The following is a 26,717-nucleotide window of genomic DNA, read 5'->3' as shown; positions in this document are numbered from 1 at the left end:
CCCTGCAGCCCCCGCATATCCTCTGCCCTGCAGCCCCACACCTCCTCTGCCCTGCAGCCCCGCACCTCCTCTGCCTTGTAGTCCTGACCCTCATCTGCCCTGCACCTCCTCTGCCTTGTAGCCCTGACCATCCTCTGCCCTGCAGCCCCGCACCTCCTCTGCCCTGCAGCCCCGCACCTCCTCTGCCTTGTAGTCCTGACCCTCATCTGCCCTGCACCTCCTCTGCCTTGTAGCCCTGACCATCCTCTGCCCCGCAGCCCCGCACCTCCTCTGCCCCGCACCTCCTCTGTCCTGCAGCTCCGCACCTGAGCGGTCACTTCGGTAGGGGCTGTTCTAGCGGCTGCCGCTAGGTGTCGCCCGCGGGTCACTGCGGCTCCCGCTGCCGTCTGAAGGACTCGCCTCATCCTGCGCTGCCTCCTCTCGCGTCCACTCCTCCAGCCTGTGTATGGCCGGGCAGCCTGGGCAGGGAGCCGGCTTGTGCAGCCAGGAGCAGAGCACATTTGTTCGGGAAGGTGAGGGATAGCGGAGGACGAGCTGCAGAGCTGCCACAGTGCAGAGCTCCTTGTGAGAGGTGGGTAGCCTGGCTGTCAGGGCATAGTGGCAGCGCCGGTAGCATGGCACCTGCTCAGTAAACTTTGCTGGGTGCGTTGGTCAGTCCGGCTGTATACAGCAGAGAGGCTGCAGTCACATCACCTGCTGTGGCGATCTCTGGAGCAGGTGCCATGCTCTGCCCATATCTGTGACCAGAGGAGCCATATACTGGAGTATGATGCTGGCCATAGGCACTCGCCACTGCTGATCTGCACCAGGACCTGGCAGCAACCAATATTCTGTATGCTGCTAAAATCTGCCTGATGGGTAACTTGTACTTACTATTATTAAGAAGTGTCAGTGGTGCCAGTCGCAATGTACAGGCGGCGGTGCACTACATGGCAGCACCTGCTTTCAGTAGCTGCTGGTGATGGATGGTCACAACTTATTTTTTTACATGTTTATTGATTTTGCCATTATCTGTTTTTGGGAAATCTCAAGACACTGGTAATGTAGAGGTGTCACCAGGCCAAAGCCAGAGATCTGACCCTAGTGTAGTGAAATGCCAGTGGTTTCTCTCACTTTGTACTCAGCAGCATGGCACAGTAGGTGCGCCCTATGCCTAGAACAGCGGGTTTCACGTTAAAGGATTAATACTGAAAATGTTATCCACTCTATAGGAACAATGACAACTTGCTGAGCACTGGGAGTCTGAGCACTGGGACCACCAGCGATCCCAAGATCAGAACCCCACCAGAACATTGCCGCATCTTGAATAGAGCAGTGGTGCCCATAATCAATCTTGGCTCCACTTATTAACAATGGGACTGCTGGAAATAGTTGAGCGCTGGACTCGGTAATCCTACTGTCAATGAATCGAGTAGGTTCACCACCGCACCTTTTTGGGACAGGGTTGCAGAGCCCCATTATTGGAATCTCTGGGAGTCCTACCGACCACTACGAAGGGTACAAGATGACTTGTTATTTTGCTTTTTTGGAGGGTGGGGGGGATATTTGTTTAGGAATGCAATTCTGTATGACCGTATTAGTTATTTTGCTCCTTTGTATAACTATTATGGAATGTTAAAGAACATTAAAATGCTGCGGTTGTGTTCAACAATGCTGAGGTGAACATCAACCCACAGCATACACACAGTGGGAAAGTTCCCACGCTGCAATCTTTGTTGCAGAAAGTTTTGTGACTGAAAATGAGTCCCATACAAAGATACTTGGCACTCCAAGACACCTTGTAGTAAGCGATGGATGCCGCACCATCGTGCTGTTACACAGATGTCTCCTGGCAATCCGGAATAAAGAAGGTCCAGATGTGACCGAAACATTTATTTTGGATTGCAAACACCTTTTATAATACAATTTGAACTCCTCTTCATACCATTGGAGTGCAAAGTATCCTTGTGTTTACACTTTGAGCTTGGATCCAGGTTGTGCATCGCCAGCTAGAAGTGCCATGGTTATTTTATGAAAATGAGCCCATTGACCTAAATCCCGATGGGTGTATGGTATAATCTGCTTGTGCTGTGAAATCTGTTGCTGCTAAAAAGATACAGGTTTTCTGCACATTTCACCATTTACATTGCAAAAGGCGAAATCCATGGTGACGTTCACTGCATAAAGTGATATGCTGCAGATTTCCAATGCACGGCTCAGAGTTTACCCTGCAGATTTTCTCCACAGGATGTGAATGAGATTTCTCTCTATAGGTGCAAAAGATAAAAATATTTCAAACCATTCCGGCTTGTTTATCACATAGGTCAAACTTTCCCCCGGGTCTGAATATCCCATGACAGGCTATACCTCTGTTCTTATATTCTGGATAATTTCCACCACTGCACAAATCAGCCCTGAATTTCAGCCTAGGTCACACGGGGATTAGTGCGAGTGCTCGCATGACACTCGGCACACGTTCGCAGCACAGCGGGAGCCGAGTGTCATACGACTGTGGTGCGATCGTGCGATCAGGCCACAGTTGCGGAGAAGGGTTGGGCTGGCGCTGTGGAGGAGAGGGAGGGATTTATCTCCCTATCTCCTCCGTTGCCGCCTGATGCGAGAATCGCACTGCTCTTGCGTTACACTGGTATAATGCGAGAGCAGTATAGTGTTTCTCTCGCCCCATAGATTTGCATGGGTGCGAGTGGAACAAGATCGCATTCCACCAGCAGCATGCTACGACTGTTTTCTCGGTCCGATTAGAGCTGAGAAAACAATTGCTCATTGGAGCAGCCCCATAGAGTAATATTGGTCCAAGTGGAATGCAATTTTTTTTTATTATTGCATTGCACTTGCACCGTTTTTCTCATCGTGTGTCCTAGGCATGTTAGGCGGCTTTCACACTACGTTTTTTTTTTAGCATGCGTCATGAACGTTTTTTTGCTGCAAAAGCGGATCCTGTTTTTGCAAAGAAAAACGCATGTGTTATTTTGCAGGATCCTGTCACTTGAAGTTTATGGGCGGGCATTGGAGACATGTGATAGGGAGTGAGGGGAACTGAACGTGAGACTGGGAGCCGGCATCTGACAGCTGCAGTAAGCTGTAACCAAGGTAAACATCGGGTAACTAAGTGAAGGGCTTTGCTTGAATACCCGATATTTACCTTGGTTACGAGCCCGCAGCTGCTGGGAGCCGGCTCCCTGCACACGTAACCAAGGTAAACAACGGGTAACTAAGAAGTGCTTTGCTTGTGGTTACCCGATATTTACCTTGGTTATGAGCGTCTGCCTCTCTCAGGCGGGAGAGAGAGAGAGGGGAAGAGAGGGAGGGGGAGAAGGGGACTGATCACGCCAGGCTGGTTTCTGGGCATGCTCAGTAGAGCAAGCAGGATCTTGTCTATCAGCATGCCAGTATTCACATGCGTTTGCGTGCTGTTTAGTCAGGATCCAGCGATTTGCAGTATTTGGACGCAGCTCAAAAACGCTACAAGTAGCGTTTTTGAAAAAAGTTAAAAAACTGCAAGTCGCTGGATCCTCACTATAATGCACGCAAACGCAGGTGAACGCATGTTGACGCAAGTCCATTGCAAATGCATTGAAATGAAAATGCATTTGCACTGGATCCGTTTTTGCGTTAAAAAAACGTTCATGGCGCATGTTGAAAAAACGTAGTGTGAAAGCAGCCTTAGACGTGTAAAGTCGAAGAGAATTCCAATCTTTTACCTCCCCTGACATCGGGTATGGAGAGCCTTATGGGGCACTGTGGGTGGGTGAGGGGGTATAGCTGCACTATATTATATAGGAGCCATATACAAGACTCTCTGAGCGTTGCACGGCTGCCTCTCTGCAGTTATCCATGCTCCCTATGCCCCATATCACATTACCTGGGGAGGAGAGTTATAATGAAATGACACTATTTGATTCTGTCACTGTTTTCACACTTGGTCTATTTTCTACTTCTAGCTCATCCATACAAGATGCTGCTGCCACGGGGGATGTTCACAAAGTGAAAATGTCTCATATTCACACCTGTTGGAGAGTGTTATCGAGTATGTCTGCTGTGTCTGCGAGTCAGGGTCATATGCTACAGGAATTAGATAGCGCTGTGATGTATCGTGGGCTTGTAACTAATGGGAGATTACACGTGGCACAGTATTGCAGGTGTTTAAAAACCATGGGGCGAAGGCTGAATTCACACATCCAGTAATCGTTAGAATGGATCCAGTAGTAATCAGTTGGCAGACATAACTTTTTTGTCTGTTTTTAAATCATTGATTTCACATAGATCCATTTCTTTTAACATTGAATTGAAAGGAAAACGGATCCATTAATTAGTCATCCAGTTTCTTTTATTTGTAAATGATCCGTTTTTTCTTACTGGATCAGTTTCAAATCGACGGTAAATAGCAATCTGTTCACGGATCCAGTTTACATAGACTCCCATATTAAAAAAAAAAAACTGATCCAGCTGACATCAGTTAAAAATGGACAAAAAAAAGTTGTGTTTGCAGAACTTTTTTGCCAACAGATTGCTGCTGGATCCGTTCTAAAGGCTGCTTTACACGCAGCGACATAGCGATGTGTGCTGCCTCAGGAACGACAAACAACCTGCGTCCTGAACCAGCAACGATATTTGAGATGAGAACGACGTATCAACGATGAACGATATGGTGAGAATTTTACATCGTTAGCGGTCGCTCGTACGTTTCACACGCAACGACGTCGCTAACGAGGCCGGATGTGCGTCACGAATTCCGTGACCCCAACGACATCTCGTTAGCGATGTCGTTGCGTGTAAAGAGGCCTTAAGGGATGATGACGGACATGTGAACTCAGCCTTAGCAGTTTCCTATGCTTTTCTGCCTTTCTGCTCATGGACCATATTCATTTAATCTAACACCGTAATGGAAAAAGCAGTTTCTGAGTACATACTTGAAGATAGTTTCTTTCAGTTACAATTAGATCCCCTTCACTGCTACCACGTTCTACGGGGGCTACAGAGGCCTACCTAACACTGCTGTAGTGGTGGTTTCCTGATTGCATTAGCAGGAATAGTGCCCGTGAAGCCCACTGCCCTTTACTTACACCTATAACATTTGGCTTTTATGTGGCTACGTTTACATGCAGAATACTCGTGTAGATACGCAGTCGGATATGTGCCCAGCTGTCTATTCACAGAACAGATTCTATCTCTGCCATGACGTCTAGCTGTGAGGATGGCACTGATGGAAATGCCCAACTGATTCTTGGTCCTGATTTTTTTTATTTTTACACTTCAGATCATTTGTGGGGATTGTACTGTCTTTTAAGACAAGCTTTTAGGCTACTTTCACACATCCGGCTTGAGCCCTGCGGCTCAATCCGGCTGTGCAAGCTATGCAACGGATGCGGTGAAAACACCGCATCCTTTGCATAAGTTTTTCCCTTGCGGCCCGCCCGGTTTTTGCCGCTTGCGGCATGCTACTGAGCATGCGCAGTGGCAAAAACCGCATGCGGCGGCCGAATGCGGTATTTGCCGCATCGCGCCGCATCCAGCCGCCATAGGCATGCATTGAGAGATGCGCCGCATCGGCCGAATGCGGCGCGATGCGGTTTTTTTTGCCGCACGAAAAAACGTGCCAGGCAACGTTCCATCCGGCCGCCGCATCGGCTAAATCTGCCGCATGCGGCAAAAACCGGATGGAACGTAAGGCCATGCGGCACAATGCGGCACTAATTAAAGTCTATGCAGGAAAATCGCAACCGGCAGCAAAAAAAAACGGTTGCGATTTTCCTGCAAAGTGCCGGATTGTGCCGCAGAAGAAAAACCGGAGGTGTGAAAGTACCCTTAGGGAATTGCTGATCAATCAGTCACAACAATCTGTAAACTAGAACTCCTGGCATCTCTACTGCACAAATATATACAATAAATGGCAAAAAAATAAATAAAATAAAACTCCTCTATTTCTTTCTGACCAAAATCAATGGTTTCCAGTAGTCACGATAACTGATTGTGACATTACCCGGCAGCACAGGTTTCTCTTGTCCTGGTAGGCTGATTACTCCTATCTACGCTGATATACAGTGGTTACGGAAAGTATTCAGACCCCTTTACATTTTTCACTCTTTATTTTATTGCAGCCATTTGGTAAATTCAAAAAAGTTCAGTTTTTTTCTCAATAAGGTACACTCTGCACCCCATCTTGAAAGATAAAAAACAGAAATGTAGAATTTTTTGCAAATTTATTAAACAATAATAACTGAAATATCACATGGTCATACAGTGCTGGCCAAAAGTATTGGCACCCCTGCAATTCCGTCAGATATTATTCAGTTTCTTCTTGAAAATGATTGCAATCACAAATTCTTTGGTATTATTATCTTAATTTATTTTGCTTGCAATGAAAAAACACAAAAGAGAATGAAACAAAAATCAAATCATTGATCATTTCACACAAAACTCCAAAAATGGGCCAGACAAAAGTATTGGCACCCTCAGCCTAATACTTGGTTGCACAACCTTTAGCCAAAATAACTGCGAACAACCGCTTCCGGTAACCATCAATGAGTTTCTTACAATGCTCTGCTGGAATTTTAGACCATTCTTCTTTGGCAAACTGCTCCAGGTCCCTGAGATTTGAAGGGTGCCTTCTCCAAACTGCCATTTTGAGATCTCTCCACAGGTGTTCTATGGGATTCAGATCAGGACTCATTGCTGGCCACTTTAGTAGTCTCCAGTGCTTTCTCTCAAACCATTTTCTAATGCTTTTTGAAGTGTGTTGTGGGTCATTATCTTGCTGGAAGACTCATGACCTCTGAGGAAGACCCTGCTTTCTCACACTGGGCCCTACATTATGCTGCAAAATTTGTTGGTAGTCTTCAGACTTCATAATGCTATTCACACGGTCAAGTAGTCCAGTGCCAGAGGCAGCAAAGCAACACCAAAACATCAGGGAACCTCTGCCATGTTTTACTGTAGGGACCGTGTTCTTTTCTTTGAATGCCCCTTTTTTTTTCCTGTAAACTCTATGTTGATGGCTTTTCCGAAAAAGCTCTACTTTTGTCTCATCTGACCACAGAACATTCTTCCAAAACGTTTTAGGCTTTCTCAGGTAAATTTTGGCAAACTCCAGCCTGGCTTGTTTATGTCTCGGGGTAAGAAGTGGGGTCTTCCTGGGTATCCTACCATACAGTCCCTTTTCATTCAGACGCCGACAGATAGTACGGGTTGACACTGTTGTAACCTCGGACTGCAGGGCAGCTTGAACTTGTTTGGATGTTAGTCGAGGTTCTTTATCCACTATCCGCACAATCTTGCGTTGAAATCTCTCGTCAATTTTTCTTTTCCTTCCACATCTAGGGAGGTTAGCCACAGTGCCATGGGCTTTAAACTTCTTGATGACACTGCGCACTGTAGACACAGGAACTTTCAGGTCTTTGGAGATGGACTTGTAGCCTTGACATTGCTCATGCTTCCTCACAAATTGGATTCTCAAGTCCTCAGACAGTTCTTTGGTCTTCTTTCTTTTCTCCATGCTCAATGTGGTACCAACAAGGACACAGGACAGAGGTTCATTCAACTTTAATCCATGTCAACTGGCTGCAAGTGTGATTTAGTTATTGCCAACACTTGTTAGGTGCCACAGGTAAGTTACAGGTGCTGTTAATTACGCAAATTAAAGCAGAATCACATGATTTTTCAAACAGTGCCAATACTTTTGTCCACCCCCTTTTTTATGTTTGGTGTGGAATTATATCCAATTTGGCTTTATGACAATTTTTTTTCTTTTTCTTTCATTGAAGACAAATTAAATGAAGATAATAATACCAAATAATTTGTAATTGCAATCATTTTCAATAATAAATTGAGTATTATCTGACAGAATTGCATGGGGGCCAATACTTTTGGCCAGCACTGTAAGTATTCAAACGCTTTCCTCAGACACTCATATTTAAGTCACATGCTGTCCATTTCCTTGTGATCCTACTTGAGATTGTTCTACGCCTTCATTGGAGTCCAGCTGTGTTTAATTAAACTGATAGGACTTGATTTGGAAAGGCATACACCTTTCTATATAAGACCTCACAGCTCACAGTGCATGTCAGACCAAATGAGAATCATGAGGTCAAAGGAAATGCCCAAGGAGCTCAGAGACAGAATTGTGCAAGGCACAGATCTGGCCAAGGTTACAAAAGAATAAGAGCACAGTGGCCTCCATAATCCGTAAATGGAAGAAGTTTGGGATCACCAGAAGTCTTCCTAGACCTGGCCATCCAGCCAAACTCAGCAATCATGGGAGAAGAGCCTTAGTGAGAGAGGTAAAGAAGAACCCCAAGATCACTGTGGCTGAGCTCCAGAGATGCAGTAGGGAGATGGAAGAAAGTTCCACAAAGTCAACTATCACTGCAGCCCTCCACCAGTCAGGCCTTTATGGCAGTGTGGTTCAACGGAAGCCTCTCCTCAGTGCAAGGCATATGAAAGCCCACATAGAGTTTGCAAAAAAACACATGAAGGATTCCCAGACTATGAGAAATAAAGAGGGCTTTACACGCAGCGATATCGCTAGCAATATCGCTGGTAAAAGCAGCCGCCTCCGTCGTTGCCCGTGGCGCACAAAATCGTTAGGAGCCGTCACATGGACTTACCTGCCTAGCGATGTCGCTGTGGCCTGCGAACTGCCTCCTTTGTAAGGGGGCGGTTCGTGCGGCGTCACTAAGCGGCCGCCCAATAGAAGCGGAGGGGCGGAGATGAGTGGCCGTAACATCCCGCCCACCTCCTTCCTTCCTCATTGCCGGCGGCCACAGGTAAGCTGCAGTTCGTCGTTCCCGAGGTGTCACGCGTAGCGATGTGTGCTGCCTCGGGAACAACGAACAACCTGCGTCCTCAACAATCAACGATTTTTTTAAAACGAACAACGTGTCAACGATGGACGATTTGGTGAGTATTTTCCATCATTAACAGACGTTCGTTGGTGTCACAAGCAACGACGTCGCTAATGATGCCGGATGTGCGTCACGGAATCCGTGACCCCGGCGATATATCGTTAGATACGTCGCTGTGTGTAACGAGGCCTTTAGTTTCTCTGGTCTGATGAGATGAAGATAGAACTTTTTGTTGCTAATTCTAAGTGGTATGTGTGGAGAAAACCAGGCACTGCTCATCACCTGCCCAATACAATCCCAACAGTGAAACATGGTGGTGGCAGCATCATGCTATGGGGGTGTTTTTCAGCTGCAGGGACAGGACGACTGGTTGCAATTGAAGGAAAGATGAATGTGACCAAGTACAGAGATATCCTGGAAGAAAACCTCTTCCAGAGTGCTCTGGACCTCAGAGTTGGTAGAAGGTTCACCTTCTAACAAAACAATGACCGTAAGCACTCAGCTAATATAACAAAGGAGTGGCTTCAGAACAACTCAAAGAGGCTACTGTAATATTATAAACCGCTTTCTGTTAAGCAAACCGCTGAGACATCACTATGGCTGTTCTGTCTACAAACCTGGTGTGTTTTTAGTCAGGAAACCTATTTGACATCACAAGAGGAATCCGGCAGGTAAACAGGAGCAGCATCTGTGTGTCGCTCGGGTAGCTTACATCTGAAGAGGGTTTCACTAAGGTGTGGTGCTGAGGTACCACAAGAGGGTATTTATTTACTCCCTAATGATATCACAGTAACATTTATATCGGTCAGGTACTCTACTGTGATATCACTAGTGAGAAAACGGATCAGTTAAAATAGATGGCTTCTGTGTGCCATCCATTTCTAACAGACATATGTTTGATTCTAATCTTCAAAACCAGATGAGAATAGGACAATCCCTGAGTTAAACAGCATGAAAACACGGATCCGTTATGTGACGGATGTGGGAATAATTACATTAAATTATACGTTTCCACTCTTCTGTGGATATCCCCTACAACACAAATATTTCTGATGTTTGATATATAGGGCAAATGTATCACTTTTCATTGAGACATGTAGGTTCTGGTCAGTGTTTCCAATTACTAAGCCTGGCTTTACAAGGATTTAGCTTTGCTCTGATCATGTACACACCATTTCTGAGGCTTAGCTTGGTATTCCTACAGCAGGAAAATTGTTTCCATCCTATAAAATGATCCCAGCAATTTACTGTAGAAGTGATATCCCCAGGAAAGGTTTTTTCATGTTGATCTCGGGGATGTTATCATTGTGAACACTTACATTGCTTATTGCTGCAATCCTTCATTTTCCGTTTCTCTTTCCACTTCTGGGATATAATATGTATAGAGGAAGTCCAGGCTGAAAATGTGACCTTGTTAGTAAACCTTTACTTATATTTTCAGGAGTAAGCAAAATCACACCATATCCTGTATGGAAAATCACATGAGCTTCTGACTATTGGAGCAGCTTCATCATTTATCTGTCTGAGGCTTGATGGTTGTAGCACTTTAAGGAAATCTTACAAGGATAAATATTTTGGGTATATTCTGCAGTCTCCAATCTCTCCCTATTCCCATTAGTATAATCCCCTTACATCATTATTCTTTGCCGTACACACCCTTCTGGATGTGCTTAAGTGATATTGCCATGAGTTGATTTTCTGTTCTGTTCACACTATTAATAATATTATTGTTGTTTGTATAATAAATAATGATGAGCTCACATTGTCTTGTAGAAGATGTGATCATCTTTTTATATAAAAATTCCATACATTTGGTAATTGTTAGGATTATCTTCCATTCTCCCATAGGAGCTGTCTGGGATTTCATGCCTAAGTGTTGGGACTTCTTACTGTGCCGGGAACTTGGAGGTAGCATCTGTTTCGCTTCAGGGAGATCCTCTAACGAGGATGAAGCAGAAGGGAATGATCACCAGGTGGACGTGTCTGATGTCCTCCAGCTCGTCCCTGAAGACCAACCTGAGCTGGATTTACAGGCAGGTAAGGAAAAGATTGCATCTATTTTCTGACTGCTGTCTACAGTCATCAAGAACCTTGTTGGGATAATGAAATATGCACTTCATTTTAGGTTTGTCAGGAATGGGTTTTGTAGGTTTTCAGAACACAGCAATGTTATATAGATAAAACCTCTTAACTACAGCAGTCAGTATGGCGTTTATACTGCATCTTCTGTGCCCTCATACTGAACCTACTGCACTTTGTAAGATTATGAATGCAGAAGGAAAACCAAGCAGCCTGTTCATAAGCTCCTCCACATATCAAAGAAAATAGCTTTAATCATCTTCCCATACCTTATGCTAATCATTCAGCTCTGTAGGGTGTCGCTAGTCTGAGCTCGGTGCCTCCTCCATCCTTACAATCCCTGGCCTTTTTGCATTGACTCGTGTGACTGGTGTCTCCTATGTCATTCACAATCTGTTCAACTCTCATGCCCGGACAGTCAATGGGAGCTGTGCAGGTGAAACAGAATGTGTGCATTGCGTAGGGGATGTCGGCCATGTCAGTCAAGGCGGGAGGGCCAGGGTTTTCGGAAACAGAGGAGGAGCTGAGCTGAGACAAGTGAAACCCATCATAGAGGACTTGTTTTAATTCGCATATGGGAGGGTTATAAAAGGTATTTTCTTAGATATGTGGGGGGATGCTAGGCACATTTGAACTGCTTTCTGAAGTGCTATGATGATGGCTTAAAGGTGGTGGATTTAGTTTATATAGCGGAAAACCTGGAGACTCGTTCCTTTAAAAGAGGTTATTCATTTATCCATGGCCACAATGACAAGGAGAAAAATAAAGTTTTGCCAGCATATGTTACGACTCAGTCAATGAGGAAAATCTTGCCACTTGTGTCTGGGTGAACTATTGTTAATTTTGTCAGACTTACTATTCCTTTATTCAGTAAATCAAGGAACATGAGCCATTGTTTCATGTGAGACTATCCAGTGCCCCTTTTTATATGCTAATTTGTGGAATGCCTTCTGATTACTGATTGCATCAGCCTCATGCGGTGTATTAGTGTGCATCATTTGGAGGACAGTTATGCAGTCTAATTGAACTAGAAAACAATGAGGGAACATCCATGTTTATCCTGTAGGGTACAATGCCCTAAAATTGGTGCTGTGGGATATAATAAGAGGCCTGCTCCTGTCACTGGATTGATTCTATAGGACCATGGTTCAAGCTGGTGGATTACAAAAATGTTCCTCAAGTTAAAAGAGAGCCCACAAATATGTTTGGAGATCCCAGATTGGGACAATCTGGTCACCTGGCCATAAACCTCGCTGTGCCCAGTCGGCTTCCTGAGTTGCTGTTACCTTTTCTGAGTGTGTACCCGCCATAAGCGGGGTATTGCTGGCTGAGGTAGAGGCACTGGGTGTCTCGAAGTTGCGGAGCTTCTAATCCCTGGCGAACCAGCGGAAGTGTGAGAATCTGTTACTTGCACCATCTCTTGTCCTTGCTGGGAATCTACTAGATGCTGTTTTCTCTTGGTGACCCGATAAAGTGTTACTGATGTGTGGTTCACTCACCCTGTGTTTTGTTTGTATGAATCGTGTTGTGCTCATGGGGAAGGAGTATGGGTGTTCAGTTTCTTAAATACAGCCAGGCCAGTGGATGAGAGCACCTCCTGACCCTTATATCTCCACAGCATCTTCAAACACAAAATACATTATTGGAGTCCCAACACACATCATACACCACATATCACCCTACACAGAGGCCTTTGTTAAGTCCAATGGGACCCTGGATCATTCTGAAGTGTAAATATTGACATATTTCTCGATAGAGCAGTTTTCCTTTTTCTCTGTCTTGGGGCCTCATTGACATTCATAGTTCTTTACATTAACTGCTATTGGAGTTCTGAATACAATTGTGCAAGTGTTAGGTGCTCAGGAGATTAGCACCATAGTATGGCATCCGATGAAAAAAAATTATTTTTTTTTATTTAATTCGAAAGAAGAAACTTGGAACTTCCATCCCTAATCATCGGTGCAGTCTGTGCGGCTGCCCAGGGCCCAAGAGGTAAGGGGGTTACTTCCACCTCAAAAGCAAATGGAATTGTGCATTATATTATTATGAGCTACTAGAATGCAAAGGCCGCATATATTGTCTTTGCACAGGGGCCCTCTCCTGTCTGTGTCCGCCAGTGTCTCCAGCCTAATCCTGGGGTCATATAAGGTGAGAAGTTACATTTCTGAATTAGTCGCTGGCTATGTACTCGTTCTGGTCTATATTAGCACATGACCTCTGATTAATTACGGTAATAATGAAGGATTTGACGACAATGGAACGTGTCACGTTTCTGTATTATATAGAGTATAATGTATGTAGACTTGACACACATAATTACAATACTATTCATCATGCTCTTTATAATTGTGGCTACCTGGGAATAATACAGTTTGTGATACAATGGTATATTCATATTATGTGAGAAAAAGCCTGTAGCAATGTACCGTACATCCTGTATTCACAGCATATTCTGTTAGGCCTCCCCACCCTGCCAAATCCCTGGACAGAATGACATGCCCTGAGATAGGAATATGATAGGGGGTAGTGACGCCTCACGTTCTTGTAATATTACATAGTCATCATAATACAATGTTACATAATCATGTCTGTGTAATGAAGTCTGCAAGCATTAAGACAGTATTTTCGTATACACATGGATAGTATCCAGAGTCTTCATTTCATAGTGTCATATCACTGACAGTCATCTTATTTAACCCCTTTCTTACTTCATTTTTAATTTTTCTTCCTCTTCTTCCAAGAGTCATAACTTTTTTTATTTTTCCATCAATAAAGCCATATGAGGGCTTGTTTTTTTGCGGGATGAGTTGTACTTTTGAATGACATTCATTTTGCTGCATATTGTACTGGAAAATGGGGAAATAAATTTCAAGTGCAGTTAAATTTACAAAACAAAAAGTGCAATTCCACAATGAGTTTTTTATCTTACTTTCGGGAAAACCCTGTATTACTTCCTCTACTATTCCTCAATCCACAGTTATTCTGAAAATCAATGGGCTTGAAAATGTTTTGAGTGGATATCTTTCTATTGATGCTGCCACCCACCGGCTCTGTCCACACCTTAATTTTCAGTTCTGTTTTGTTTGGAATTCATGTAGAAAAGCTTATAGAACAGATGTAAACAGAATGGCCTTATTGACTATAATGGGGCATATCTGCTTTTCATTTTGTGAATGTCAGGGAATCCTTCAGCAAGAGTTCAGTTTCTGTATACCGCCACCACAGTAGAACTAGATGGGGTCCTAAACATGTGAAATTCACATTAGCATTATAGGAGCAGAAACCTGAAGCCGTCCTAGGATGGGAACAAACTGCACCAGACAGACACAAAGAACTGTAATGATTTCCATTCAGGTGGCCATGAATTTAAGAGGGAAAAATAGTGCACCTTGTGATGTTATGGTATGTCTGGTAACACATAGAATATGTATAGCTGTGCACCTAGCCCCAAAAACATACAGCTTCACTCTAAAATGTTAACATCGAATAAATATATTTGAAAAAAAAAGATAGTTAGCCTATCATTGGTCAATGCATGTGAGCCCGGTCACCGCGACAAGGTGATCTCTTATATATAAAATATATCTCTAATACTGTATGTATGTATGTATACAATGAAGAAAAAGGATTCAGCTCACCCGATACACATGGAGAGTGCAATGAGGGATAGGTGCACGGAAAAACAGCCGGACAAGCTATGATGTTCAAAGGAAAAAGAAGAAATTCCAGCATCTACGTCCAATGTAAAAATATAAAACTCCTATTTATTGGATATGCGTTAAAAAAGGTAAGTCCTAGACATTAAAATCCACAAGATCATGTGAGATGGTACGTGTTTTGAGCATCTGGCACTCTTAATCCTGATCCATACAACTGCAAATCCATATTTGACAATGGGGTCAGGTTTGTACCTAAACAAAACCGTACAATTGGTTCATAATTTCCCCCAGTGACCATATGAGCCGAACAAGTGAAAATTTGGAAAACCCGAAAAAATGGCTTTCAACCATAGGCTCTTATAAGTGTGGTCAGAAAATGTGTGGCCTCTGCAAGCACATGTACAGTACAAAAAAAACTATTTCTAGTGTCACTAAAAGAGAGTATGACATAAAATCATTAATCAACTGTGGAACCACTAATGTCATATATGTCATAACATGTACCGCATGTGACATTCAATATGTGGGGAGCACTAGTCGCAATCTGAGGCATAGAATTTCGGAACATCTATAATGTTAACAATAAAAGCAGCAGAAGTCCATCAGATGCCTCAGAGCATTTTATCACCATCCACGGGGGTAACACCGATAGCTGTAAGGTTAATGCAATAGAAAAAATCTCATTGTCTAATAGAGGTGGGGATATAATGAAACTGATGCACAGGAGAGAATCAAATGGATCTTTCTATTAGAAACTAGAATACCTTTAGGCTTTGTGCGCACTAGAAAAGTGATTTTCTCAAGAAAATTTCTTGAGAAACTTCTGGGAGTTGAAGATTACCGCACCTGCGGTAAAAAACCGCACCAAATTCGCGGGAAAAACGCATGCGTTTTTGCCGCAATTTTGCCGCGGTTTTTCCGCAGGTTGGTCCCTGCGGGTTTTTTTTATGCTGTACAGAAATAAATAATATAGATAATCGATAGACAGATCATGGATAGAGGGAAAGATGGATAGATGAATAGATAGATAATAGATAGATAGATAGATAGATGAGAAAGACCTATATAATGTCTCACCCCCCTGCACATTCTAAGCTGGCACCCTTTAGTGACTTTCATGTGGCACTAAAGGGTGCCTAGCCTTGTATTTAGCCAAAAAATAATTTAAAAAAAAAAATGACGTGGGGTTCCCCCTATTTTTGTAGCCAGCTAGGGTAAAGCAGACGGCTGCAGCCTGCAAACCACAGCTGGCAGCTTCACCTTGGCTGGTAATCCAAAACAGAGGGCACCCCACGCTGTTATTTTACATTAAATAAATAATTTAAAACAAAAAACGTGGGGTTCCCCCCAAATTGGATCACCAGCCAAGGTAAAGCGGACAGCTGGGGTCTGATATTCTCAGACTAGGGAGGTCCACTGTTATTGGACACTCCCCAGCCTAAAAATAGCAGGCTGCAGCCACCCCAGAAGTGGCGCATCCATTAGACGTGCCAATCCTGGCGCTTCGCCCCAACTCATCCCGTTGCCCTGGTGCGGTGGCAAACGAGGTAATATATGGGGTTGATGCCAGATGTGTAATGTCACCTGGCATCAAGCCCTGGGGTTAGTGATGTCACGCGTCTATCAGATACCTGACATCACAAACCCAGTCAGTAAGAAATATAAAATAGACAACAAAAAAAGTTTTATTTGAAAAAAAAACCACTCCCCACATTCCCTCTTTCACCAATTTATTGGTATGAACAATCAATTCCACGTCCGGCGTAATCCAATAAGGGGGGGCGTCCCACGGCGATCCATACCATAGTCACTGTCCCAGTCCATGAAGAACAGAATGTTCACCATTGGCTGGGAGAGCAATGCAGTGACCTGAGCTAACATCAATAGCCCAGGTCACTGCAGGGAATGACGAGCGCTGCTGTCAGGAGGATAGATGAGATCATTACCTGCTGTGATCATCTCCTGTACTGCTGACGTCAGCACTGTCACTGACTTCTATGCCCGCCTCGTTGTCAGTAGTATCGCGAGAGTCCATGACGTCACCGCTAGTGACAGTCCCGGGCTGCTCGCGAGACGGGCATAGACAGCAGTGACCGCGGTGACGTCAGGAGGCAGGAGATTGTCACAGCAGGTAATGATCTCATCTCCCCTCCTGACAGCAGCGCTAGTCATCCCCGCGGCTGCACGCACTGCTGTGTGTCAGTGTCTGCCTGCGCTGCAGGGTGACAAGCTGCTGATACTGCGGGCAGACACTGACACTGCAGGGCGGGCAGCCGCAGGGCTGGAGCGGGACGCAGACTGCACGGGCACCCGCCGGACTTCACACGGAAGTGCTTCTGTGCGGAGTCCAGGGAGTGTGACGTGTGTGTTTACTCTGCTCCGCTTCCTCTTCTGTCATAATGACATCACTTTCTGCAAAACCGCAGGCAGCGATGAGCATTACCGCAGGTAAATCGGGGGTATACCGGGGATATACCGCACATCATTTTCTACCTGCGGTATACCCCCGGTATTTCGCGATTACATTACAGTGAATGGAGTGAAATTCCGGGGGTATACCGCAGGTACCTGCGGAAAAGAAGTGACATGCACATTTTCTCGAGAAATTTTCTCAAGAAAATCTTCGCAAAGAATTTTCATGAGAAAAAAACGCAGCGTGCGCACAGCTATTTTTTTTCCCATAGGTTTTGCTGGGAAATGTCTGCAGAAAGATTGCAAAGATTTCTCAAGAAATTTCCGCAGCAAAACCGCGGGTAAATCCGCGGGTAAAACGGCCTAGTGCGCACAGGGCCTTAGGGATGAACCTGAGGGATGAACTTAAGAATATTTATTGAAATATATTTGTGTGTAACAATAATATATTTTTTTTGTGAATTGTATCATATTGAATCTTGTCGCTCTAACTCTGATGTCACATCCTGCAAGTCTTTTTAAAATCTCCACCCTAGTTTGCAGTTGTAGGTATCAGGATTAAAGCCTGCTTTACACCTTACAATTAGGTGTGCAATCTCGTATGCGATGTGACACGCCCAGGTCGCATATGGGATCTTATGAGATCACACGTAGGTCGTTCATTTGCTGTCACACGTGCGTTAGTAGTCTATGTTAAATTGATTAATTTTGTGTGCGATCCTTTAGATCATGTGTTCTGTGACGTATGCATTGGGCACCCTTTTTTTTTTTATTTATTTATTGACTTGCCAAGCATGTGTAATGTGTAGGGATGCGTTTTTACTATGTCATCTGCCATTCAGCTCTGCTACATGGCCGCTAACAGCTGTCACTGGATCTAGCGGTGGCCGCGGGTAACCTCAGTGACAGCTCAGCTGATCGCGCGGCTGTCTTCATTTGCTGCGTGGAGCTGACAGGAGCGGTGGTGTGTGCTGCAGCTCCGGTCACCTCCATGCAGCAGAGCTGGAAGCGACGCTGGAGCATCCTGGATTACGCCGAACATGGAGGGCTTTTTCGGGCTTATTAAAGTGGTGAACCAGGGTATATGTTTGTGTTTTTTATTTCTAATAAAGGATTTTTTTGGGTGTGTGTGTTTATTTACTGTCACTTAGAGATTAATCATGGAAGGCATCTCGGGGAGACACCTGACATGATTAATCTAGGACTTATTGGCAGCTATGGGCTGCCAATAACTCCTTATTACCCCGATTTGCCAACGCACCAGGGCAAATCGGGAAGAGCCGGGTACAGTCCCAGAACTGTCGCATATAATGTATGCAGCAATTCTGGGCGGCTGTTGACTGATATTGTTAGGCTGGGGGGCTCCCCATAACGTGGAGCTCCCCATTCTGAGAATACCAGCCTTTGGCCGTATGGCTTTATCTGGCTGGTTTTAAAATTGGGGGGGGACTGCACTCCGGTTTTTTTTAATTATTTAATTATTTATTTCACTGCACAGTATAGACACGCCCACCGGCTGCTGTGATTGGGTGCAGTGAGACACCTGTCACTCAGCGTGGGGGCGTGTCTCACTGCAACCAATCATAGGCACCGCTGGGCGGGGAAAGCAGGGAATACGAGATTGTTTAATGAGCAGCCGGCTTTTTCAAAATAGTAAAAGCCGCCAGAGCAGTGAGAAAGCCGTGCAGCGCCGCGCCGGGGATCGGTGAGTATGAGAGAGGGGGTAAGAGGGATAGACTGACATGGACAGAGAGAGAGGGACAGAGATTGTGACCGACTGACAGAGATTAGTGAATGACAGACATTGTGAGGCGCTTCAGAACGCAGCTTTTCAGCTGCGCTCTGAAGCGCACCTTTTTTAAGCTGCGGTGCAGAGTGCACACCTGCGCACATAGCCTCAGACATCACAATCGTATGAGGGATGTCACACGTTTCAATTGACTAGGTTCATACAACAAAACATCCAATGTATGAGGAATAAACGACGTGTATGCGATCACCGTATTTTCGTTCAATCTTGATTGCACGTAGGTGTCACACGCAAATATGTCACGAATGATGCAGGATGTGTGTCATTTACAACTTGACCCCGACGACGGATTGAAAGATTTATTGAAGCGTGTAAAGCACGCATAAGAGCGCCAGACACTCGAAATGCGTACCATGTCACATGATCTTGTGGATTTTAATGTCGAGGACTTACCTTTTTTAATGCATATCCAATAAATAGGAGTTTTATTTTTACATTGGACGAGGATGCTGGAATTTCTTCTTTTTCCTTTGTATGTATGTATCTATAATATACAGTGCCTTGCGAAAGTATTCGTCTCCCTTGAATTTTTCAACCTTTTCCCACATTTCAGGCTTCAAACATAAAGATAAAAATTTTAATGTTATGGTGAAGAATCAACAACAAGTGGGACACAATTGTGAAGTTGAACGAAATGTATTGTTTATTTTAAACTTTTGTAAAAAATAAATAACTGAAAATTGTGGCGTGCAATATTATTCGTTCCCTTTTACTTTCAGTGCAGCAAACTCACTCCAGAAGTTCATTGAGGATCTCTGAATGATCCAATGTTGTCCTAAATGACTGATGATAAATATAAGCCGCCTGTGTGTAATCAAGTCTCCGTATAAATGCACCTGCTCTGTGATAGTCTCAGTGTTCTGTTTACGCTGGACTCATACGAGCGTATGGCATCTGATACGACAGCATCGGATGCAATATGCTAATGACGCCCGACTCAGCCTCTGCTGCGAGCATTAGCTGAGTGTCATGCGACTGTGACCCGATCCTGCAATCAGGTAACAGCTGCAAAGCTAATGGTGGGCGCTGCGGAGGAGAGGGAGGGGTTAATCCCCCCCATCTCCTCCATTGTCAGCCTGTACGTATATCGCAGTGCACTGGGATAACATCCGAGTGCAGTCCGATTTATCACTTGAATGGGTACGAGAGATACGGTTCTTGCAGAAAATTGCAGCATGCTGCTACCTTTCTCGCATCCAGAATCTGGATGCAAGAAAAGCTGACCAACTGCTCACCCTCATTGACTAACATTGGTCAGAGTGGAATGAGGGAGATTTTCTCGCATTGCACTTGTGGCGCCCCTGAGTACATCAGGGTGCCACAGGGTACTGCATCCTTACCCAGGGTGTAGGGGCCTACCCCTTATGGTTCCAGGTTCTTAAGAAACCAGTGTCACTACCAACAGCACCACAAATCCCAATCTACACCTCACATCATGACCTGTCAGACACACCAGTGGGTTGGTCTAGCTGGAAAAGGGCCACCCACCTAGGGGTCAGGCAGACTGGTGGGAGGGAAGTGAGTTCAGTTGAGTAGAGGACAGGAGAGTTGTGAGAGCCCTCAAAGAGAGAGGAGCTGGGGAGAGTGAGCTCCCGGGGAGCTAGACCATGGTTGGGTCACAGACGGTGGTCCGGGACCAGAGGAGTCGGGGACCGGTGGCAGTGACATTGGAAGGGGTGCGACGGACATAGTCTAGGAGGACTGTCGGCACCAGCAAGCCCAAAAGAAACTGACCGGTACCGAGCACGACGGGGCACAGGACCCTAGGTCAGGAGCCGATTCAACGTCCTGACAATTGACCTGCTGAGAAAGAAGACCTTCAGGGACCTTTCCACAGAGCTCAGAGATTGGGGGCATCAGCCCAACACATGGGACAGGGTTTTCCAGCCAAAAGCAGCCCACTGAAGTCCCAAGTGCCAGCTCCCAATAGCACAGCTACACTTCACAAAGTGAGCTGGGCCATAACAGCTTCAAGCCAAGGGGCCACCGACAGACAACTAAATTGTGCATGGAGGTGGGCTCCAGACTATCAAGTGACACCGGTGTGGGAGCAGACACCTGGACGGGCTCCCTGTAGTGACTGTGGCACACAGAGAACTTGGTTTACTTGCAGCGTGCGTGTCTACTTTATAATCCTTATCCAGCATCACGACTACCCACAGTGAGTACCCTGCTCCCCCTGTACCCTGCGCTCCCGAATAAACACCAACACCCCTGAGCCCGGGGCCATCCCTACCTGTGGAGGGACTAACATCAGGCTGCTTAACTCCATCTGCCCCAGTACTCCTTACAGCAGAGGCGGTACTCCCATTACCACAACCCAAAGGTGGCGTCACAAACTTATCCCCTGTAAATAACCCCTTTTCACGGATCCAAGTGTCCGACAAGCCGGGTCCGGGCCCCTCGAGCCAACACGATCCCGGATCCAAGCAGTCCGACCAACAACTGGGTGGTACACACTCGTCCAATTTCAATGCTCGTGTGAGCGTACCCTTAAAGTGCAGATAGCATCATGAAGACCAAGGAACACAACAGGCAGGTCCGTGATACTGTTGTGGAGAAGTTTAAAGCCGGATTTGGTTACAAAAAGATTTCCAAAACTTTAAACATCCCAAGGAGCACTGTGCAAGCAATCATATTGAAATGGAAGGAGTATCATATCACTGCAAATCTACCAAGACCTGGCCGTCCATCCAAACTTACATTTCAAACAAGGAGAAGACTGATCAGAGATGCAGCCAAGAGACCCATGATCACTCTGGATGAACTGCAGAGATCTACAGCTGAGGTGGGAGAGTTTGTCTATAGGACAACAATCAGTCGTACACTGCACAAATCTGGCCTTTATGGAAGAGTGGCAAGGAGAAAGCCATTTCTCAAAGATATCCATAGAAAGTGTTGTTTAAAGTTTGCCGAAAGCCACCTGGGAGACATACCAAACGTGAAAGAAGGTGCTCTGGTCAGATGAAACTAAAATCAAACTAATTGGGTACAATTCCAAATGATATGTTTGGCGTAAAAGCAACACAGCTCATCACCCTGGACAAACCATCCCCACTGTCAAACATGATGATAGCAGCATCATGGTTTGGGTCTGCTTTTCTCCAGTAGGGACAGGGAAGATGGTTAAAATTGATGGGAAGATGGATGGAGCCAAATACAGGACCATTCTTGAAGAAATCCTGTTGGAGTCTGCAAATGACCTGAGACTGAGACTGGGATATAGATTTGTCTTCCAACAAGACAATGATCCAAGACATAAAGCAATATCTACAATGGAATGGTTCACAAATAAAAGTATCCAGGTGTTAGAATGGCCAAATCAAAGTCCAGACCTGAATCCAATCAAGAATCTGTGGAAAGAGCTGAAAACTGCTGTTCACAAACCCTCTCCATCCAACCTCACTCAGCTCGAGCTATTTGCAAAGGAAGAATGGGCAAGAATTTCAGACTCTCGATGTGCAAAACTGATAGACACATACCCTAAGCGATTTGCAGCTGTAATCGCAGCAAAAGGTGGCGCTACAAAGTATTAACTTAAAGGGGATGAATAATACTGCACGCCCCACTTTTCAGTTATTTATTTTTTAAAAAGTTTAAAATAAGCAATAACTTTCGTTCAACTTCACAATTGTGTCCCACTTGTTGATTCTTCACCATAACGCTAAAATTTTTAACTTTATGTTTGAAGCCTGAAATGTGAGAAAAGGTTGAAAAATTCAAGGGAGCCAAATACTTTCGCAAGACACACACACACATATATATATATATATATATATATATATATATATATATATATATATATATAAAAACCCATGTATCTGAGCAGAATGGATCCAGCTATTAAAGAGTGTGGGCAGTGGGCACAACCTGGTTACAGGGCAGAGTGCTCAATCAGAAAGAAATGCAATACAATTATATCAAAACGACTGGCCCGCACATCCAACAGGTGTGAACAGTAGAGATGAGCGAACCGGTCGCGGTTCGGCTCGAGATCGGCTCGCCGAACGGGGGTCCCGTTCGAGTTCGGTTCGTCGAACGTTCGACGAACCGAACTAGAACCAATAGGCTATAATGGGAGGCAATCACAATCACAAACAGTTAATAAACATTGCCATAACACTTACCGGTCCTCGCGATCCCTTCTGCACTCTGTCTCCTGCCGCTATTACATCCGATGATCGCTGAATCCTCCCGTGACCGGCACTGCCAGCAGAGATGCAGGACCTGTCGTGACGTCAAAATAGCCATGTGACCAGTCACGTGGCTATTATCTCATTGGCTACAGACTGGTCACATGACTATGACGCGTCATGTAGGACCTGCGAGTGCATCTCTCCGGTACACGGTGCACATATGTGTATCGCCGTGTACCGGCGACATGCTCTAGCACACGGTCGACTCCCCGTTCCGTTAGGGACCGGCTGACACAGCCGGTCATTAACGGAGATCACCGTTGCCATAGCAACGCAGTTAGCGGTGACGTCACCGCTAACCGCAGCTCCGAGAGCACCATTGCTATGGTAACGCGTCTGTCAGCGTTACCGCTGTTACCGCTGACAGCCAGCACTGATCACTCACGAAGTGAAGGCTGCACGCTGCTTCCCGATTGTAGTGAGGATTGTACTGAGGATGAGGTTCCCCAGCCCCAAGTGATGAGCTGGTGAAAACCACAGCTGGCAGCTTTACCGTGGTTGGGGATCCAATGTGGAGGTCCCCTCAGGCTCTTTTTTATAATTATTTTATAAATATTAATAATTACACAATAAAAGTAGGGTCCCCCCCCAAATTGGATCACCAGCCAAGGTAAAGCGGACAGCTGTGGTCTGGTATTCTCAGGGTGGGAAGGTCCATAGTTATTGGGCCTTCACAGCCTAAAAATAGCAGGCCGCAGGCACCCCAGACGTGGCGCATCCACTAGATGCGCCAATCCTGGCGCTTCACCCCAGCTCATCCCGTGCCCTGGTGCAGTGGCAAACGGGGTAATAAATCGGGTTGATACTAGCTGTAAAGTCACCTGAGATCAAGCCCAGCAGTTTGTGATGTCATGGCGTCTATTAGATACCCAACATCATAAACTGTCAGTACTAACAAAAAAAAAAAAAATCGACAAAAGAAATTTATTTGAAAAAACAGTCCCCAAAACATTTCCTCTTTCACCAATTTATTGTAAGAAAAAAAATAAAGGGGTCCCACGACGACTCTGGACCATCTAGAATATGGGGGGGAGACACTCAGGGAACGTATCCCCCATTTTCTAGGAGTGCGGACCCTTCATGTGAGGAGTGTGGGTGCAATGAATCTGCACTCACTCTCCCCGGGTCCACAGCAGCAGAGTCCATGTCGTAATGGTTGCTACCAAAGCTGCAATGCCCTGCTCATGAGGTAAGGGCATGCCTAATCAGGAGAACTACTGTAGAGGAAGCTCTGCTCACTGGTATATAGGTGCTCAGAGGTAATAATAGATAAAATTAGTGAGTAACCTCGGCACTCTAAATCTCCCAGACTAAGTCAGTAAGTCACAACGGATAGTAATGCAAAATCACTCTTTATTGGTCCGTATTAAGAAAAAAAAATTTCCATAAGCATATATGTTTTTGTCCAAAACAAGTTACAAATGACGTTTCGGCCTGAGCCTTCGTCAGATTGGACTTATCTGCTTGTAATCATGAAAAATGACAATAATCAGTATCACATAAGAGTGAGAGAACAATAACATAAACTCGAACAATGTAGCGGTACAATTGGGATGCAGCAAAAAAATTGCAACACAGCAAGAAATGAAACACATGATACAAATGTCATAATACAGTACAAGGACAATATAGTAATGACAAATATGGGGTCAGAGTAGGCTTAGACAGCTCTGGTACGAAAGAGATGTCAATCATAAAGTAACATGTGCAGTAGGTGTAGAGCTACACTATGCATGGCAGAGCTAATGGGTAGACCGACCATAGAAAAAGAACGGAGAAAAAGTGGAGAAAAAGTGGAGAAAAAGTAGAGAAAAAGTGGAGAAAAAGTGGAGAAAAAGTGGAGAAAAAGTGGAGAAAAAGTGGAGAAAAAGTGGAGAAAAAGTGGAGAAAAAGTGGAGAAAAAGTGGAGAAAAAGTGGAGAAAAAGTGGAGAAAAAGTGGAGAAAAAGTGGAGAAAAAGTGGAGAAAAAGTGGAGAAAAAGTGGAGAAAAAGTGGAGAAAAAGTGGAGAAAAAGTGGAGAAAAAGTGGAGAAAAAGTGGAGAAAAAGTGGAGAAAAAGTGGAGAAAAAGTGGAGAAAAAGTGGAGAAAAAAATGGAGAAAAAAATGGAGAAAAAAGTGGAGAAAAAGTGGAGCACCCTTTGGTGCCTTTCATGTGGCACTAAGGGGTGCTTAGCTTTGTATTTAGCCAAAAAAATGAAAAAAAAAAATGACGTAGGGTTCCCCCTAGTTTTGTAGCCAGCTCGGGTAAAGCAGACGGCTGCAGCCTGCAGACCACAGCTGGCAACCTCACCTTGGCTGGTAATCCAAAACTGAGGGCACCCCACGCTGTTATTTTAAATTAAATAAATAATTAAAAAAAAACACGTAGGGGTCCCCCAAAATTGGATCACCAGCCAAGGTAAAGCAGACAGCTGAGGCCTGATATTCTCAGACTAGGGAGGTCCATGGTTATTGGACTCTCCCCAGCCTAAAAATAGCAGGCCGCAGCCGCCCCAGAAGTGGCGCATCCATTAGATGCGCCAATCCTGGTGCTTCGCCCCAGCTCATCCCGCGCCCTGGTGCGGTGGCAAACGGGGTAATATATGGGGTTAATACCAGATGTGTAATGTCACCTGGCATCAAGCCCTGGGGTTGGTGAGGTCAGGCGTCTATCAGATACCCGACATCACCAACCCAGTCAGTAATAAAAAAAATAGACGACAAACACATTTTTATTTGAAAAAACACTCCCCAAAACATTCCCTCTTTAACCAATTTATTAGAATGAAAAACAAATCCAGGTCTGCTGTAATCCAAGGGGTTGCCATGACGATCCACACTGTCCCAGTCAATGAAGAGCAGAATGTTCCCCATTGGCTGGGAGAGCAATGCAGTGACCTGAGCTAACATCAATGGGTCAGCCCAGGTCACTGCAGGGCATGACAAGTGCTGCTGTCAGCGAGGTACATTACCTGCGCTGATCTCCAGCACACTGACAGCCCCTGTCACTGAGTTCAATGACCGGCGCCTTCACACCAAGTATCGCGAGAGGCCCGTGACGTCACCGCTAGTCAGTCTCGGGTCGGAAGCGAGAGGTGATGTGACAAGCGGCGGCCATGGAGGACAGTGACAGCGCTGAGGTCGGGATGGCGGGACTTCATCACCGCAGGTAAGCCGAGCGGGACCGTGTGTGTGTGTGTGTGTGTGTGTGTGTGTGTGTGTGTGTGTGTGTATGTATGTATGTATGTATGTATGTATGTGTACATGCCGCGGGCAGGAGGGGGCGGAGTGAGCTGAGCGGGGAAGTGTGGGCTTCCTGCACGTAACTAGGATAAACATCGGGTTACTAACCAAAGCGCTTTGCTTGGATACCCGATGTTTATCTTGGTTACCAGCTTCTGGCAGGCTGCCAGCGATGGCTCCTGCACACTGTAGCTGTAAAAAGCCCTGCTTTTTGCTGCTAGAACCGTTCTCGAACGTACCTAGAACTATCGAGCTTTTGCAAAAAGCTCGAGTTCTAGTTCGATCTCGAACAACCCCCAAAATCACTCGAGCCTAGAACTGGAGAACCACGAACCACGAACCGCGCTCAACTCTAGTGAACAGGTGCTAGCTGAAAATATAATATAACTACAAAAATACATACAGCTGCCTCCAAAATGCTAACAATGAATAAGGAAATTCTGGTATTTCATTACTGAAAAATCAGTGCACCTAGCCCAACATCCTTTGTCCATTATTA

At 45.2% G+C, this 26,717-nt stretch overlaps 1 protein-coding gene across 3 annotated transcripts in view; it reads left to right on the top strand.

Moving 5' to 3' along the window:
• Positions 1-398: 398 nt before the first annotated feature.
• MCF2L (MCF.2 cell line derived transforming sequence like) overlaps positions 399-26,717 on the top strand; it is a 305,257-nt gene continuing 278,938 nt past the window's right edge. For all 3 annotated transcript variants that reach the window (XM_075336651.1, XM_075336649.1, XM_075336647.1), the window contains exons 1-2: positions 399-571; positions 10,689-10,877. In XM_075336651.1, the coding sequence (XP_075192766.1) occupies positions 10,706-10,877 (172 nt within the window). In that variant the 5' untranslated portion in view covers positions 399-571; positions 10,689-10,705. The remainder of the gene's footprint in view (positions 572-10,688; positions 10,878-26,717) is intronic.

This window comes from Anomaloglossus baeobatrachus, chromosome 2 (assembly GCF_048569485.1).
Source record: "Anomaloglossus baeobatrachus isolate aAnoBae1 chromosome 2, aAnoBae1.hap1, whole genome shotgun sequence".
In the NCBI taxonomy this organism is placed as follows: Eukaryota; Metazoa; Chordata; class Amphibia; order Anura; family Aromobatidae; genus Anomaloglossus; species Anomaloglossus baeobatrachus.
Note: the sequence above shows the minus strand (reverse complement) of the source record. Positions and strands in the feature narration are given on the sequence as shown.